The sequence below is a fragment of the Dermacentor albipictus genome, chromosome 4 (genome assembly GCF_038994185.2).
Source record: "Dermacentor albipictus isolate Rhodes 1998 colony chromosome 4, USDA_Dalb.pri_finalv2, whole genome shotgun sequence".
Classification (NCBI taxonomy): domain Eukaryota; kingdom Metazoa; phylum Arthropoda; class Arachnida; order Ixodida; family Ixodidae; genus Dermacentor; species Dermacentor albipictus.
In genome coordinates this window covers 75222018-75241379 of record NC_091824.1, presented here as the reverse complement: position 1 = coordinate 75241379, position 19362 = coordinate 75222018, and the positions used below count along the sequence as shown (strand labels likewise).

Here is a 19362-nt window from a genome sequence, read left to right as displayed (position 1 = left end):
ATGGCAACCTGCTGTTCATGATCTGAGAATGCCTGCCAAACGCACCCCAGCCCATTCTTATTCTGATTATTTCAGTCTCATGATCCGGATCTGCAGTCAATACCTGTCCTAAGTAGATGTATTCCCTTACCACTTCCAGTGTCTCGCTACATATCGTAAACTGCTATTCTCTTCCAAGACTGTTAAACATTACTTTAGTTTTCTGCAGATTAATTTTTAGACGCGCCCTTCGGCTTTGCCTCTCCAGGTCAGTGAGCATGCATCGCAGTTGGTCCCCGGAGTTACTAAGCAAGGCAATATCATCAGCGAATCGCAAGTTACTAAGGTATTCTCCATTAACTCTTATCCCCAATTCTTCCCAATCCAGGTCTGTGAATACCTCCTGCAAACACGCTGTGAATAGCATTGGAGAGATCGTATCTCCCTGCCCGACGCCTTTCTTTATTTGAATTTTATTTCTTTATGAGGGACTATGGTGTCTGTGGAGCCGCTGTAGATATCTTTCAGTATTTTTACATACGGCTCGTCTACATCCTGATTCCGCAATGCCTCCATGACTGCTGAGGTTTCGACTGAATCAAACGCTTTCTCGTTATCAATGAAAGGTATATATAAGGGTTGGTTATATTCTGCACATTTCTCTATCACCTTATTGATAGTGTGAATATGGTCTATTGTTGAGTAGCCTTTACGGAATCTTGCCTGGTCCTTTGGGTGACGGAAGTCTAAGGTGTTCCTGATTCTATTTGCAACTTCTATTTGCAGGAAAGTATAAGGTGTCGGAAAGACTGTAAAAGAGGCAGAAACAGCGTACGTGCGCAACCTAACTGACAGCAACCTACACGTGCTACTGCGGCACTGATCTCCTCGGTTTTTAGACGCCAGCGCCACGCGTGGCCGTTAACAGACATGGCAACAGCTCTCTCGTATGCCGCGCCGTGCGCTCTTTCCACTACCCAAAGTATTCTAGTACACTGTACTGGTACGCACCATGTTTGCCCTGCCAGCTATGCTGCCGCGACGCTGGTGCGTTGTAATTACCAGGAGACCAAAGAGCATCTACTGACGCCCATACAAATAAGCCACAAGTGAGTGAACAGAACGTGCAACTTTAGTGGCAGAAGACAAGCAGTGTACATTCTCCTGCAACGCCAGAAATAAAATTTGCCTGTCGTGATGCACTGCAATCATTGACGCGAGCTCGTAAACGGCTGACCGTCGTCGTCGCACATGGTGGTCTGGTAACGAGCCACAACTAGCAGCGCAAGTAGATTGGACGGAGTGTCCCACCTGTTTGCAGCGGCAGTTGCCATTGAAGATGAGCAACTTGCATTGCGAAGCAATCGGGTGATGCAGGAATCTGCTGCCGCAGCCAACACCGGGACATGGGCTACCCGGCATCTTCGCGTTAACTCCTTTCCAACCTGCACGTTTCTTTTCTTTCGGGGGCCGCCAATGTGTGGCTCACACTTGGTGTCCCGCTTTGTCTCAATATGGACAAGTCGCTTTCGTAGGCATTAACTTCGCCAACCATTTTTGCTGGCCTTTCCACCCATACGGCTATCAACTTCATACACTTAGAACCGTGTAAGCACGTATGCTGGTCTCCGTTCGTGCTTAATCGCGGCCGAGAAAGAGAAGAGGCACAATTTGCCAATGGCTGCAGCAGGAAAGGGCGAACAGGGAGCACGAATCAGGGTGTGTGTAGATTGGGTGTCTATGTCGCTATGCACAGTTAAGGAACAAATGCTTGCTTCCAGAAACTGCTTTCCAATGCAACTGACCAGGCTGCCACATCCGAGAAGCATAACACCGCGACCATAACCAAGTGAGATAACAGCGAAATTAAACAGCAGTCAAGCAGCGCACAAGGTTCAAACAATACATTATACATTGGCTACGAATCATATGGCAGCAGTGAGCATTAATGTGCACACGTCTGTTACGGTACATTCAGCCGCCTATTTACAGGCATAGTGCTTCCCTTCGTCGCACGTGTAGGTCTGATTGGACAGTGTCCCACCTGCTTGCACCAAAAGTCGCCGTTAACGATGAACAACTTGCATTACGAAGCAATCGTGTGACGCAGGAATCTGCAGCCGCAGCCTACACAGCGACATGGACTGCCTGCCATTTTAGCGTTGACTCCTTTCCAACCTGCACGTTTGTTTTCTTATGAGGGCCGATAATGTGTGGCTCATACTTGGCGTCCCACATTGTCTCAAAATGGACAAGTAACTTTCGTGGTTATCACAATGATCAGCCACTTTTGCGGGCCTTTTTACCCATGTGGCTATCAACTTCATATACATCGGACCATGTAAGCACGTATGCTGGTCTCCGTTCATGCTTAATCGCGGCCAAAAAAGGCCACAGTCACAGTTTGCCCATGGCTGCACAAGGAAAGGGTGAACGGGTAGCACGAATCACGGTGTGTGTAAATTGGGAGTCTATGTCGCTGTGCGGACTGCAGGAGCAAGTGCTTACCTCGAGAGACTGCTTACCAACGCAACTGACCAGGCCTACACATCCGAGAAACGTAATATGGCGACCACAATCAAGTGGGGCAGCAAAACCAGATTCTGCAATCCATCACTTCAGTGTAGCTTGTGCAAAGACCCAGGCTATCGAGGAAAAAGAGCAATGATCAACGAGACTAGGAATATGGCAAATGAGAAACCTGTCATTCAGAAAAGAAGCCACTTTGCTCTGCAAGCAATGAAGGCTAAAAATATCAAGAAAGTTAAAATGGTGCACAGCACATGGTGCGTAAGTTAATGCAGGACACATGCCGATGCCGCATCAGCTATTTCAGGAGAGGAATTGTGCATGACAACATACACTAGAAGATAGTGCTACATATATGTTATGCTACTAGACAGTGACTGGTATTATCAGCGAAGAATCGGTTGACCTTTATGTTTGGATCAGGATGAATGATATCTAACGAGAATGCGCAATTAAAAAGCTTGCATTTGTAGAAAAAAAACTACACTTGGCACAAATGGAATTGACATGTCCAGTAAGCTGATTAAGGGCAAACTGACGGAACTCTTTTGGTCAGCGTCGTCCGTGCTTGGTCAGAAGTTGCAGGTGCATCTGAACACGAAGAATTTGTAGAAAGTCCTTATTAAGTTACCCGGATGACTCGGCCAAATGTCCGTGCTTGTGGAATGGTGGCTGAAGCTCTTTTCAGTCTTGACATAGTCCTCTGCATACTTGAAACCTCATCCAAATTCTTGTGCATGCGCTTCTTTGTTCGTGGTGTAAAAGCCTTGCAAATCCGTTTAGCCCCGTCTATAGCCTTGCCGAGGCTAGACGGGGCGAGTGGAGAGTCTCGCTGCAGTGGAACTCGCCTTGTGTAATCATGAGATCGTGGCACTGAAATATTTATATGTAGGCTATTAATGAGCCGATTTGAAAATTTTTTGCGGCAAGACACTCCCTTCAGCGTATAACCAAAATTTGCTATGGGGCCTGGTGACGGGCCCTTGAAGCACTGGATGCACTATATAAAGAATCTGCTGCACAAGTTAACCGTGTTATCGGAACACGAAGCCGGCTACCCCAAAAAAAGAAGAAAACCGTTGAAAAAGCCATCTTTAAGGATCACCAAATCAGCTATGCTTTTCTTAACCCTCCGCAGTGGCTGAATCGCTATGGTGTTTCGCTGCTGAGCGCAGAGTCTCGGGTTCGATTCCATTTCAATGTGGATGTATGAAAAAAACGTTCATGCACCATGCATTGGGTGCACGTTACAGAACCTGAGGTAATCCAAGTTCATCCAGAGAAACAACACTTTCTACGCTCCACAGGACTCCGCCCACGCAAAACACGGCACCGGAAATCTCGCACACTTCATTGCTTTGAGGTCAGGACAGAGGCCCGTATCTAATCGACTGTGCGCAGCAGCTTCATGAGCGCCGGTTCGCATGTACGACACACAAGGCAATACGCCTTACGCAGTCAACTTTCTTAGGACGCCACCCGCCGTGGTTGCTCAGTGGCTATGGTGTTGGGCTGCTGAGCACGAGGTCGCGGGATCGAATCCCGGCCACGGCGGCCGCATTTCGATGGGGGAGAAATGCGAAAACACCCGTGTGCTTAGATTTAGGTGCACGTTAAAGAACCCCAGGTAGTCAAAATTTCCGGAGTCCTCCACTACGGCGTGCCTCATAATCAGAAAGTGGTTTTGGCACGTAAAACTCCATAATTACATTACATTATTTCTTAGGACGCCATATAGCATAATTATGAAGCGACGTACGCATGTTGTCACGAAGTGATGCTCCTTTGCCTTCTCGCACGTGCGCTTTCTCTGCAGCCAGGAGTCGCGCACGTAACAGTTCGAGCTCTCGGCGTCGAGGGAGCGCGCACTTGTCTTGCACTTTGCGCTATCTATCATGAGGCGACACGCGCTGAGAAGTGCTGTGGATATATAGGGAAGCTAACTTCGCGAGAATATTCTGCGCGCTGTAGCGCCGCTCATTTTGCGCATTGTCTTATGCGCCGCGAGGTTCGCGAAGCTTGGCAGATCTTTTACTCACATTTGGACCATGTCTTGGGACACGCCTCCGACGGTAGCAACGGCAGACGGCTGAGCAGCGGCAGCAATGGGACTGAAATGGATTAAAATGAAGTGCCTTCGATTTATCTTATCTATTTTCGTTGCTGTGCACCAGGGCTGTTACAGGGAGCGTGTGTTAATTTAAAAGAGTAAGACAGAAAGCAAGCACACGAAATGCAAGTGAGAAAAAGTTAAGCAGTACAGATAGCGTACAAATTGCACAATGCATGTGACATATATACTACCTGTACAAACAGCACACGGCAGATGGAACTAATAGCAAGTATATAACAAACAAACGATGCATTTACGATATATAAACAGCTTTAACAGCATACAACATAAATCAGGGCCACAGAACCCAGACTTATACAAGTACGAAATGCAATTTCTTTCAAAACCCGCTATCAAATTTGCATCTTCAAATACCTCTTTCTTTCCAATCTTCTATTCTTCTAACTAGGAATGAGTGTTTGAAAATGTCGGCGCTATATATGTAAGGTTCGATAGCCAGGAGGTCGCAAGTACAGACCGGGACTCATATTTAACCTGCCATTGTATAATTGATAAAACGATTTAAACTTGCTATCTTTCATTGCGTAGCAAGTTTCGGTGCGCTTGCCCTGGCAAGCAACGTGCCGTAACATATCCCTCGCAAAGATTCCACTAGGGTACTGCCGGTAGAACCCATTTATTGCTACATTCCTCCGGCTAACCTCGTCCTCTTCTTCTCTTCGTCATTACCCCGCTGGCGATGTCGACCGCTACGCACTCCCAATCGGCTGTCCTGGCGCCCACGATGATAACACGGTAGCACATTCCCAATTGAAGCCTGTTCACCTTTTCCACTGGGTCCTTGGTAGTATATTGTCTTCAACGGTCCTTGTTGTCTAGCTGTCTTGATGACGTAGTAAGGTCCTGCAAACGGCGTTTTCGAATTCCGTTCGAAGCAGAATCTACGAATCTGGTTCAATCTCCGGCATCTTTGTTCAGTGTTTGCGGTCAAACTTATTTTTCACTGTCGCTCTATATTTTTGTCGCTGATGAGAAGTCTTGGGATGTTCCTTAAGATCAATTTGTTTCACTAAGCCGAATTCGTGGTCCGCTGACAGCCATGATATCGTTTCGCATGCCGCACAATGTGGGCTGCATCCCAGGCCCGCGGTATATGATCTGTTGTGATGTACAACAGCGCCTTCTAAGGCGCATTTGCAGTCGCCTTTGAATCCGGGGTATAATCGTATAATCACTCGCTCTGCAAGGGAACTAGCTTCCGGATGGTAAGGTGCTGGGAAGCGAAGAGTGATTTTTTTTTTCTCAGACCTAAGACGCAGTTTTTCGCTTTTAAAGGCTGGGCCATTGCCTGTGACGACGACTCTGACGTTCTTAAAGTGTTCTCGCTCCAGTAATGATATCACGCAGTTTGCGTCCTCCTTTCTAGCTTTGGCGGCTACAAAACGCCTGCACTCATCCACGGCGACAAGGAATGGTTGGGTCCTTCTAACTCCCTCCCCTTCTTTTTTTATTTCAGCGAAATCAAGATGCGCAACTTCGAAGGGGATATCGCAATGCTCTGGCAAGACGATCCTGTTGCCTCTAGCTTGTACTTGGCTTTAACAAGCTGACGCTGATGACATTTTTTCACATAATTTGTGATGTCTTTTTTCATGTTTTTCGAGTGGAACGCTGGGCTATATTGTGGAACGTCTTCCAGAATCCGTCATATCTTCCTGACTCTGGACTAGTGGGGTAAATCTTCAGGACCGTTGGCACATTGTTATCCGGGACGTAAATTTTGCCATTCTTTACTTTCATTTCCTGCGTGCCTTCCCAAAGCTGAAACAGGTTTATGTTTCTAGTTGGTGTTTCATGCGGCTCGTGGAGTCGAGATAGAGCATCGGCATCTTGATGTTTTTGTCCCGGGCGATGTATGACGTCAAACCTGAATTGTTGCACTTCGCTGACCCATCGAGCAAGTCTGCCCTTCGGCTGGGATAGCTCTAACGTTACGTCAACGCCTGGTTGCGTGTACATAGATTGAAGTGGTTGCCTTCCAGGTAGCTTCTGAAGTACCGCAAAGCTAACACCACCACCAGTGCTTCCGTCTCCGTAGTTGCGTAATTTTCTTCTGTCTAAGTCAAAGTGGAAGAGTAGTACCCTACCACCCTCAGCTCCTTTCCTTGGTGCTTTGTAGCATCACGCTAGTAGAGTATGGCGCCTGCTCCATAATACGATGGATCGGTATAGAGCTGAAAGGGCAACTTGAAGTAGGGGAGCATTAATAAAGGGTCCGATGAAATGATGCGGACAAGCTCAGTGTAGCCATTCTTACACTCTTCTGACCACATAAATGGCACGCCCTTTTGGGTCAGTGGGGTGAGGCATTTGGTTTTTCTGGCACAGGCTCTTCTGAATGCAGGGAAATGGTCCGCCAGTCCCAAAAACACTCGGAGCGAATGAACATCATACAATTTCACCATTTTCTTGATGCGTTGAACACTCTCGTCCTTGGTGATTTTCGTTTCATCGTTAAACACCCTTCCGAGGAAAACCACCTTATTGTAAAAAAACTCACTTTTCTTCACGTTAAATTTAAGTCCTGCGGTGCTTAGTGCCTCAGGTACGTCACACAAATGTTCCTCGTGGTTTCCCCTTGTTCTGGAGTAGATAATGGTATTATCCACATATGCATTGCAAAATTGTCTAATGAATTTGCTCAGCGCTTCGTTCGTCTTCTGGAACCACGACCCAGAATTCTTCCAGTCAAATGGTAACCGATTATACTCGTAGATGTCGAATGGTGTGACGAATGCCGTAAACTTCTTGTCTCTTCTTTCAGTGGTACTTGCTAGTGCCCCTTGCATAATTCTATAAGTGAAAACCATGCGCATCTTCCAGTCTCGTCAATGATGTCATCTATCCTAGGCATCTGTATGGAAAAAGATCGGCCTGCTTGTTTATCATTCGGTAATCAGTGCACAGTCGGAATGATCAATCTTCCTTTGGTACAATGGTAATAGGGCAAGTAAAACAGGATGTGGATGGCCTAATGATCCCTGCTTCTAACATGCCTAGAAGTTCTTGTCTTAGCCATACTTTCTTTTCATGGTTGAGACTATACAGCTTTTTTCTGACGACTGTGCTGTCGCGCAACAAGAACGGCACCTCAGTCGTGGTTGTGGCTTCGGGATATTGCCCAATGCAGATTAACTCGGGCAACTTCTGCAGCACGTCTTCTGCGCATGATGGCTTTCGTTCGTCGGGTTTTCCCGTGAAACACATATTTTGCTCAGGTTTTTCACTAGTCACCTCATCATTCCATAGTATGTTGACCTTCATATTCTTCATGTCAGGTCGTGGTAAAAGAAAGGCGAAGTTCACCGCTGACACGACGAGCGCTTCCATCTTGAATTTCTGACCTTCAAACTCAAGAGCTTCTGTTGTCCATTTATGGCAATACCGAGATGAACCACCGTAGCTACACACACGAATAGCTTTCCGGATATGATGTTGGTCACCTCCACTATAGTTTCATTAATTAGGTTCACGGAAGCACCAGTGTCAATCAATGCTGACATGTTTCGGTTGTTTACAAGCATCGGCATTGTCAGAACGCCTGATTTAACCAGGAACACCGTTTCTTCACCATATCGGCGAGATTCTGTGGCGCCTGGACTAGTATGGTATGGCTGGTTATGAAGGACCGAGCCTTGCGTGGATTTATCACTAGGTCGAGAGTTATGACTCATGACTCTTTTTATAGCATATTAAAATCTGTCGTCATAACGTACGCCAGTGACTGAAGCAGTTGGTCCATTGTGCTTGGCGACCTAGCTAGAACTTGTTTCTGCTACTCTCTTGTCAATCCGTCTATGATGAGGGCGACAATTGACGATTCTGGAAGCTTCGGCTCGGCAGTACAAATAAAATGCCACTTTTCCAACTCATACCGTCTGATGTTTATTGCTTCCTGTCTGAAGAATATGGCGTTATTCCAAAGTTCCTCGGGATTCTTTTTCAATGCTCGAGAAAAAGTCTCCTTCCGCTCATTCCACGGTTCATTCAACTGTGAATTTAACCAAATATCGTACCATTTCCCTGAGTTGCCACACAGAATTGTCCGCATGTTCTGTATGTGATCTGCGTCACTCAACCATTGGTGCGTGGAGCAAGCATACACATAGAAATGAAACCAGGTATATACACCGAACGAATTGCCATCACATATGTCTGGTTATAAGAAAGGCTGTTCTCTCTTGTTTCCAGATCCTGACAGCATAACAAGAAGATGTACCAGCTGCTGCTGTTGCTTCATCTGGCATTTCTGAAGGTCAAGCAGTGCGTTAAAGACAGTTATATCACTGTGCGGCGGCGTTACAGCTAGCTGAGTTTCATGAGTTAAGATCGGTCCTTTACAACAAGTTTCAGACACGTCTTGTTCATTGGAGTAAGGAACGGTACCTTTAGTGATGGTGTCGTCAGCCGTAAATCCGGAGGCACTTGGAACGCTCCATAGAACATCAGGTGAGGCGACATGTTCCAGTGGCACGGCATGTTGTTTGTCACTTGCTTTGTAGCATTCCATGGTGTTAGATATGGAGCTGGTTCCTGCGATTACTTCGAGTTCCCCAGACCACATCGGATTGCAGCACAGCTAATTGAGGAATGCAGAAGCAGGAAAGCGCATTCCAGAGAAGCGGCCGAGCAAACAAGTTTAAGGCAACAAGTTTACGTGCCAACAAGTTCGTGCGCCGCCGGGATTAGCAGGTGGGCATCCGACAATGAAGCAGGTGCAGCCCTCCCCTTCTCCTTGTTCGAAGTCCATTGCCAGTCTGCGAGGCAAGACCGCAGCAAGCCGCCAGGTGTGACACCACGACACGGGCGCCTACCATTGGCTGCAAGTGGCGTCATCGGAGTGGACTCTCCCATTGGTCAAACATGACGTGACTTGCAGTGCTCGAAGGGTTTATAAGAAGCCTTCCAGAGAGACCTGGCCATTCTGGGACATGCCCTGATTCCCTGTTTCACCTCTCTCGAACTTCTTGCCGCGGGCCGCAGCGTCCGAGTTGCTGCCGGCCCGTAATGACTGTACGACTGTTAATTGACGCTCACCGTCCTGTATAATATGTAAATAAATCCTCCCAAGTTTGGGTTTTCATCCGCGAAGTCCGTCCTCCAAACCCTACATCTGGTTGGCAGCGGTAGGATCGCCTCCGAATGCATCAGCTGGTGGCAGCGCTACGGATAAACCTTCATCGAGAGAGATCCTAAGGAACCGGGAAGAGCGAAGAAGAGAGAGCCTTCGTCGAAAGAGGTCCGAAGAGACTGGGAGTATCGAAGAAGGAGCGAGCCTTCGACCCAGGGAGTCCGGAAGGAACCGGGAACAGCGGACAAATGAACCGGATGGCAGGGTGCTGCAACCGTAAGTGAGCGCGTGGTTTTTTTCCTTATGATTCGCCAGACTCAAAGGTTGTGTGTTCAATTTTGATAGTTCTGGGAATCGGGAGTTTGTTGCATTGTGTGTTTGCACAAATTAATTAAGGAAAACAGTTTTAACCACCTGTCGGGGCAGCTGCCATGGATCTTAGAAGGTTGACGAGGTTAGACTTGTTGTTGGTGTGCGACGATTTGGGAGTTGAGGCGGACGAACGGATGGAAACGCCAGCTATCATAAAGGCGATTAACGATAGTGGCAATGATGATGAAAGTATTAGGCTTGCTTGGGAGGTGATACAGGAGCCACGGGAGCGTGTGCGTCGTGTACGTTTGCGAGAGCGTCGTGAGCTTAGGAGTGAGCGTCAGCGTGAAGAACGCGAGAATGAACGGAAGCAGGAGCTTCAAGAACTTACTCTTAGGTGTCAGCGTCACGAACGTGAGAAGGAACGCGAGCTTGAGCGAGAGAAAAAGTATGAGAGAGAGAAGGCAGCACTGATCAAAGAGATACAATATTGTGATCAGTTATTGGCACAGAGACAACGGCTGTCTGAGAATTCTGTAGGAAGTACAGAGCGAAAGAATGAGGCAGCATCGAGCAGATTTTCGCCAGAAGCCGACGAAAAGAGTAGTGCCTGTGAGATTGGCTGCCGATTCATAAGCGAAGGGAAAAGGCTAGCTGCTAACGATGCCTTAGTGGCAATAGAGGCCGTTAAAGGCCGCAAGGAGAGCGACGAGGTGCTGTGCCAACAGATGACTGTAGAGACAGCTAGGCCAGCTGCGAACAAATTGGCACAGTTACCGAGCGTGTGCGTCGCTGGAAAGGTTAGCGAGGTTGCTAGCGAGGAAAAGGGTACTGTTGACGCGACAGACGCGAGCACCCATGTAGAGCCAGATGTGCGTGCAGAAGTGAAGTGCAAGCTGAGCGATGCAGTTGAGAGTAGTTCTCGGGATGGCGAGCTCCGTAGTCCACGAGAGAACAACTGCATTGTTCAGGGATCGGTGCGGCTCTCCGCCAGTCTAGATAGCCAAGAGAGGGATGGTTCAGTTAATAATCATTCGGACTGTGCGCGTGAGACAGCGATCGATGCCGACGGGCTGTGTGCCGATGCACAGCATGAGCTGGGCAATGTAGTAGAGGGCAGTTCGCAAGAGTGCGAGTTGTCTTACTCGAGTAAAGCCTGCTGCATTGTGCCAGAGTCGGTTGAGCTGTCCGCCAGTCGAGGCAGAGAGAGTGTTGATTTAAGTGAAAATCACTCAGACTGTGCGGGTAAGAGACCGATCCGGGCCGACGAAATGTGTACCGGCCAGCACGAGGCACGAGAAGGCGACATGAAAGCGAGTGCGAAGAGAAAGCGCCGCAGGAAGAAGCGCCCTAAAGATAGGCACGCGGTAATTAATGTAGCGCCGCCAAAAATGGCGAGAAACCCAAAAGGGCAGGGCGCAAGGAAAAAGATGCGGTCGTCAAGGACGATGTTGACGCATCCAAAACGTTCGAGCCACAGGTCAAAGGGGGACCGCGAAGAATGTTCTGCACGGACGCGGACAAAGGGCACCAGGCAGTTAAGCTCCTCGTCGTTCCGTAGTTCTTCTCATAGCTCAGCGTGCAGTTCGAAGAAACGCAAGGTGGCAGGACGAGACCAGGTGGGGAGTAGCGACGCGGTCAATCGAGCTTGTGTTGAAAGCGGGGCGCGGGGACGCAAATTGGCAGGAGACCGTAACGTCTTGGGGGAGCTGATAGTGAATCAGCCCTTTTGTTGTTCCTCCGTAGCCAGAGTAGCTTTGAAACTGCGGCCTCCCCGGGTACGACTCAAAGTATGAGTCAGACGTAAGCGTTTGGAATGAGAGGCCAAGAGAGCTTCCGTAGTAGGAAAACGTGTTGTTTTGTATTTTATTTTGAGCATCGGAAAGTTTTCGCGATTTGAGACTAGGCTTTCTTTCAAGGTGTAAGGTATGAGCTTTGTTTATGTTTTGGTTTGAGAAAGCTCCGAGATTTGAAAGATGCGTTTTAAGTAAACATGTAGTCTCGCGAGATGCTCATTAATAAGTAGATAGGTTTTTTTTTGTGTGTGTATGTTTGAGTAACCTGAGGGTCAAGGTTATTGTTGAGAGGCCTATCGTAACGCGCGTGTGTTTTATTTAACCTTCTTTTTAAGTATTTTTGAATTTTGCAAGGTTAAGCGCGTAGGTTTTCAGTGAGTGCATGATTTGCACGGAGAAGCGTTCTTAGTTCCATTAGCGCGTGTCCTGTGTGGACGGAGGGAAGCAGACTTTATGACTGGGTTGCTAGTGTGTGTTGAGGGCAGCCGTATTCTGACTTCGCTGATAAGTATGCGTGGAACGAGTTATTAAAAGACGCATTATTTTAAGAGTTCTGCGGAGTGTGTAAGTCCCGCGAGTTTAATTGCTCGTTTACTTCACGTGTCCTGTAGGACTTTCAGGGAAGAAACGTGAGTAAGCGTAAGTGAAAAGTTTGCCTACAACGCAAGTACGCGTTTTGTTTAGTGACCACAAGGCTAGTGCGCTTGTGATTACGTACTTGTGAGGTTGACCAGATTGTTCAGTGGCACCATTACGTGCGATAAGTACGCCACTGCGATAGATTGGAAACATGCTGTTCGTGTAGTTAGGCCACTTATGTTATGTTCGGCTGTTTTCATTTGTTGTTTGCATCGTCAGCGACCCTTTTGTTTTGCAACAACAATAGTACTCTGGTCTTGTCGGCAATCGAGGAGAAATGGATAGCTGTTTGGAAGGGTGGTTGGAACTGTTTGGTCAAAATTGGGGGAAATAAAAGATAAGAGTGCATTTTGACTCAATAATAGCCTGGCGAGTCAGAGGTGAAGAGCGTGCGCTTACGCGTGGTGCAGCGCTGTGCTGTTTTGTTTGTTTGGCGTTTGTTCTCCAGGGCCAAGGATCCCGAAGTTCGTCAAACGTGGCTCGACCCCAGTACCCTGCAGCTTCTATCAGCGTTCTTCATGGCCAGCGAATTGATTTCACCGGCCATTCAGAACAACCGGGGCGAGGACGAGCTGTTAGATATGGAGCTGGTTCCTGCGATTACTTCGAGTTCCCCAGACCACATCGGATTGCAGCACAGCTAATTGAGGAATGCAGAAGCAGGAAAGCGCATTCCAGAGAAGCGGCCGAGCAAACAAGTTTAAGGCAACAAGTTTACGTGCCAACAAGTTCGTGCGCCGCCGGGATTAGCAGGTGGGCATCCGAAAATGAAGCAGGTGCAGCCCTCCCCTTCTCCTTGTTCGAAGTCCATTGCCAGTCTGCGAGGCAAGACCGCAGCAAGCCGCCAGGTGTGACACCACGACACGGGCGCCTACCATTGGCTGCAAGTGGCGTCATCGGAGTGGACTCTCCCATTGGTCAAACATGACGTGACTTGCAGTGCTCGAAGGGTTTATAAGAAGCCTTCCAGAGAGACCTGGGCATTCTGGGACATGCCCTGATTCCCTGTTTCACCTCTCTCGAACTTCTTGCCGCGGGCCGCAGCGTCCGAGTTGCTGCCGGCCCGTAATGACTGTACGACTGTTAATTGACGCTCACCGTCCTGTATAATATGTAAATAAATCCTCCCAAGTTTGGGTTTTCATCCGCGAAGTCCGTCCTCCAAACCCTACAATGGTGGTTCGTCCTTCGTTGAACGCGACGTTGATCTTCGTCCCCACAGGTTCCTGTTTTCGACTGCGCCTATGTAAATATTCTAAATTCCTCCGACTAACCTCGTCCTCTTCTCTTCCTGAATACCCCGCTTGCGATGTGGATCGCCACATCACCTACTATTCTCTAGTATTTAAAAAAAACTGACGGTCATTTTAGCATACGTCAAAGAGGGTGAAGGCATAAGCTTGCGCGCTCAAGAGATATTCAATAAATTACTTGCCATTCTCCTTAATTACCTCTACATAAGTTAACTTTGCCTTCATTAACTTCGCCTTAACATGAAAGGTCGTGGGTTCAAGTGCCTGAAATAAATCTATAAATGCTGCGCATGAGATGGCTCAGCTTCTTCGAATCAGGCATGTTGGAATCCGCGCGGCGAAACAAACGAGACGTGTCCTCGGCAAACAAGGAAACTCTTTCGTTAGGTTTCTGAATGCGCAACTCGAGAAGGCGTTGTGCATTATCTCGGCTATCAGTGCTTCTGAAGGTATCAAGTGGCCGACGGCAAGATTCGTCCCACATTGTCAAATGTGCCTCGCGGTTTTGGAACCATGTCCTTGCGCTACATCCAAGAGCGAAGTACACATTGTAAAGCTTCTGGTCCGGACGCCACTGATCGACCTTAGCTACGCGTTCATACTGCTCCAGCCAGTCTTCGGCGTCTGCATACGTGTCACCGTGAAAGCTTGTCGGGACTAGATTGCTTTGAACATTCACCTGTGTTGGATTTGCAAGTGCCATTTCCTGAGTCGGCGGAGTCGCTGACCAAGTTCCTTGCAAGAAACCGAATTGCGGGCATAGACCTTGCAGGTGGTGGCTTGCGCGGTGCACATGTGTCTCGACGCGTGGATGATGTCTTGAAGGGCTAGATGCAGGGCTACTCGCAGGAGTCGTCCCTATCATTAGGCGATGATGCGATACCCAGCACGTCTACCAGTGTCACAGCTCACTTCAGCAAAAAGCGGAGAGCGGTATTTAATCGAAACAATTAGAACAAGCGCTCAGTTCAGGCTTCTTCTTCTCTAGCACCTCGCTTGCACCCTCAAGGTCGTCGTCTTCGTCGTCAGCGTGGTTGGGCCGAGGTAGCGTCGCGGAATTCACTGGTCTCGTGCGTAACCCGCCTGCAACAGTGGAATAATTAATTACGGAAGCCACAGCAATCGAGCGGGCGCTACCCCAGCGTTTCGGGCAATACGAACGCCTGACTAACGATGAGCCTGCAGGATCCGCAGTACTGACAGTGACAGGCGAGACCTGGCTGCGTCAACTGATAAGAGATATTGTGCGCGAGGAAATTGCGAAGCAAACTGTGACACCGAAGGAGTTCGCTGTTGCTTCGATCGCTGAAGTTGTCCGCCAAGAGATCTGGCGAGCATTTCCATTTCCTGAGCCACTCCCTGAACCATGTCCCGAGCCATGCTTTGAGCCACGCTCATACAGCTTCGCAGACGCTGTCCGTCGCCCGATTTCTACCGTGCCAGTACAACAGTACCACTAGCAGCCATTTATTGCTGCCTGGATACAGAGGGAGCATTTCAGGCGACCTCAGCTTCGCAGGACCGACGTATGGCGCACTGCTGATCGCCAACCATTGTGTTTTCACTGTGGCGAACTAAGGTACATTTATCGTTCTTGCTCTCATCGCCAGTGTGGCATCCAGGAAATGTCACCTGCCACCCTACGACAGTTTCCAGAGAGACATGCACACTTCGACGACAGTGTCACTTGGGAACGACAGCTAATCTACGGTCGCGCTCGCCGTCTCCGTTACGTTATTTATCGCCGAACCATCGCAGTGTCGCCGACGTGGTACGGGATTTGTACACATACACCCCTAACCAAAGTATACAGCCAAAATTGAGCTCTCTCTGTAGACAGGACCAATTCCCGAACGCACAGAAGTCCGTGCACTGGGGCTTTTCATTGATGAACATTGACGGTCGAACACTACCCTGGCCAAGCTCCGTAAGGTGGGGGACCAGCTGGACCGCATGGTCCGCCGAGTTTCCAACAAACGCGGGGGGTTGCGGTGCAAAGACGCCTTGCGGCTGGCGCATGCATTCGTGACCAGTCGAATATCGTATTCGACTCTTAACCTCCTTTTTCTGAAACAAGACGAGGATGCACTCGAAGTCACCCTCCGTAAAATTATTAAGAGAGCCCTCGATCTCCCCGTGAACTCCTCCAACCAGCGCCTCCTGGGTCTAGGCATGGTGAACACGTTCCGGGAGCTCCGAGAGATTCACTTAACTAACCAATACACACGCCTCTCTAAGACACTTTCGGGCCGTCGCCTCCTTGGCCCACTACACATCCAACACACCACCCTTATGGAAGAGCGAGTACGACTCCCTTTCGAGTGGAGATGCGCCCTCCACGTACGCCCTCTTCCTGACAACATGACACGTGAGGACCATAATGGTCGGCGCCAGGCGCGGGCGGAAGCCCTCGGCCGCCATTATGGGTCGAAACCCGGCACTTATTACGTGGACGCCTCCGGCCCCCACCATGGGGGATGGTACACGGCCGCAGTCATTTACCAGTCCAAAAGAGTTAACGGGCTTACATTTCGCGCCCGCGACATAACTCATGCGGAGGAGGTCGCCATTTCACTGGCTGCTACCCACTCTGATTCCAAAATAATTATCTCAGACTCGCGAGGGAACTGTCGGAACGTCGAGCAAGGCTGGTCTCCATACTTAGCCTACCGACTACTTCAAACTTGCACCTACACCGGAGGCCCCGCTCACCGGAACACAGTATGGGCTCCTGCTCATATGGGTCTCGAGGGGAATGAGGCAGCCTATGCCGCCGCCCGCGCGCTGTCTCTCCGGGCTTCCTTTCTCGACCCCCTAGATCAGGATCTTGAATTCAATCCCGCGTATTCTTTTAGAGACATTGTCCTTCATTATCGGTCTGGCCATAGCCTTTACCCTCGCCCGAGTAAAGAGCTATCTAAGACGGAGGAGCCGCTTCTACTCCGTCTCTATACGAACACTCTGCTGTGCCCGGCAGCACTCAAACATTTTGATCGTTCTTTCACGGGTAGTTGTCCGCACTGTGCGGAGAAGTCTTCGGACATCTACCACATGGTGTGGGCCTGCCCATCTAACCCAGCTATTGCCCCTCACCCCAGCCCCACTCGGGAGGACTGGAAGGCGACCCTGCTCGGCTGCTATGATCTGCAGACCCAAAGGGCCTTGGTCGAGCGCGCTCGGCCAGCGGCCGACGCCACTGGAGTCCCGCACTGGGGATTCCACCTAGCCTTTTAAGGGCCGGGCCCTTAAGGACCGGCCCATATGCGTAACTCCATGTGCTACTCTTCTGAGAGCAATAAAAGTTTTTCATCACCACTACCACGTGGTACGAGGCCGCTCTCCAAGCCCACGGCGGGGAAACTGAAGTCAGCGACTTCGGGGAGGGTTGCAAGTCGTCGAACCGCCGAAAATCCCCCATTTTTACTGAGAAACGAGCAGAGCAACCCGGAGGAACGGAACGCCGACGAATTTGTGAGTGCCGACCTACTCCTGACGACTGATGGGCACGACGGGACAGCTTTAGTTGATACTGGCGCAGACTTTTCGATAATGAGTGAGCAGTTGGCAGAGCAGCTTAAGAAAGCCAAAATGCAGTGGACGGGTTCTTATATTAGAAATACCGGGGGCCGGATAATGACATCTACAGGAATATGTACTGCAGGACTCTTGATAGGAAATACAGCTTTTATGATATTCAAGTAATACTGCAGATCACTCATCACTGGAATGTACTTCTTGTGGGAGTACGGCGCCGTGGTTAACACACGGGACGGCGAAGGAAGGAAAAACCTTAATGCTCTATTTACAGCTTTCAGGGGCTAACAGAGATCTTCATGTTTTACTGACGTCTCCGCCGTATTGAGTGGTCGGCGCCCCTATTACAGAGCACCGCTGAACCTGGCCACTTTGAGAGCGTGTTGCACCAATCCTTTTTGGACTGTGAGCACGCCGCTGGTGAGAAGGCGGCACTGTTCCGCACTGGGTTTTTTTTCTGTGTGGAAAGAGAAGTTATATCTGCACTCCCATGTGATGTGATATAGTGTTGGGATGGCCCCACACCATGGGCATGTGTCCCTGTGTTGACTGGGAAACATTTTAACGCGATAGCGTTAAGGAGCTCGTGTCGCAGAAAAGCCGGTGTCGTCGGCGTCGGGTGTCGGCGTCGGCGGCGTTGACCGTGAGCGATAAATCACGGCAGGCTCTTCATAAATAAAAAGCAACTTCCAAGATTGGCCCGGTGGGAATCGAACCCAGGTCTCCGGAGTGTGAGACAGAGACGCTACCACTCAGCCACGAGTTCGATGCTTCCAAGCGGTGCAAACGCGCCTCTAGTGAATGCGGTGTTGCCTTCGAAACCAGCCGTGGAAAGTTATACTGCGGTGTATATCGGTAATTATGAACATGTAACGTACAGAAGTCACAATTACACGAGTTGCGAAGTGCGTTTCCGCTGCATTTCTTCTGCGCTTTCCGCACACGCAGAGCCATCTTGCGGCAAACACAGAAGACCCCCTCCTCTCAATGTACGGCGCTGCCCCGACAGGAGGCGCGCCGCGCGCGCATTGGGACCGCTGCCAGGCGCGTCGCGGGACTCCCTCTCCCCTGACGACGCTTCGCCGTGCTTCCGGTTTAGATTACTATCTATCTCTCTGCCCGTGCCGATCACGACGTTTGGCGTAGATCGTTTTCCCTCCGAGACACCGAGTTCTTTGGTTCGTTTCGTTCGCTCAGGCGCACGTTTCGTTGTCGCGCCGAACGCTGCGTTGCTCGACGTTCACCGCGTGATAGGTGGGCGCTAAGTCCGATGCGGGGCGCCTCGTTATGATGTTTCGCTACTAAGCGCAGAGTCTTGGGTTTGATTCCATTCCAATGGGGATGTATGAAAAAACGCTCGTGCACCAAGCAATGGGTGCACGTTAAAGAACCTGAGGTAATCCAAGTTCATCCGGAGAAGCAACACTGTCTCCACTCCACAGGGCTCCGCCCACGCAAAACACGGCACCGGAAATCTCGCACACTTCACTGCCTTGGTCAGAACTGAGGCCCGTGTCTAATTGACGGTGCGCAGCAGCTTTATGGGCGTTGGTTCGCATGTACGACACACAAGGCAATACGCCTTACGCAGTCATCTTTCTTAGGACGCCATATAGCATAACTATGAAGAGACGTACGCGTGTTGTCACGAAGTGATGCTCCTTTGCCTTCTCGCACGTGCGCTTTCTCTGCAGCCAGGAGTGGCGCACGTAACAGTTCGAGCTCTCAGCGTCGAGGAAGTCCGCACTCGTCCTGCACTTTGCGCTATCATGAGGCAACACGCGCTGAGAAGTGATGTGCATATATAGGTAGAAATAGGGAAGCCAACTACGCGAGAATATTCTGCGCGCTGTAGCGCCGCTCATTTTGTGCATTGTGTTATGCGCCGCGAGGTTCGCGAAGCTTGGGAGATCTTTTACTCACATTTGGACCATGTCTTGGGACAGGCCTCCGACGGTAGCAACGGCAGACGGCTGAGCAGCGGCTGCCGTGGGACTGAAATGGATTAAAATGAAGTGCCTTCGATTTATCTTATCTATTTTCGTTGCTGTGCACCAGGGCTGTTACAGGGAGTTTGTGTTAATAGAAAAGTAAGAAAGAAAGCAAGTACACAAA

General features: G+C 49.6%; 2 protein-coding genes across 4 annotated transcripts in view; one reads left to right on the top strand and one right to left on the bottom strand.

Moving 5' to 3' along the window:
* LOC139059149 (MAP7 domain-containing protein 1-like) overlaps window positions 1-19362 on the top strand; it is a 155909-nt gene that overhangs the window by 28794 nt on the left and 107753 nt on the right. The gene's annotated exons all lie outside the window — the stretch shown is intronic.
* Window positions 1-19362, bottom strand: part of LOC135895903 (uncharacterized) — an 86307-nt gene that overhangs the window by 8521 nt on the left and 58424 nt on the right. The window contains exons 4-5 of the mRNA XM_070537144.1: window positions 19171-19242; window positions 4548-4619 (exon numbers count right to left, since the gene is read on the bottom strand). Of these exons, the coding sequence (XP_070393245.1) occupies window positions 4548-4619; window positions 19171-19242 (144 nt within the window). The remainder of the gene's footprint in view (window positions 1-4547; window positions 4620-19170; window positions 19243-19362) is intronic.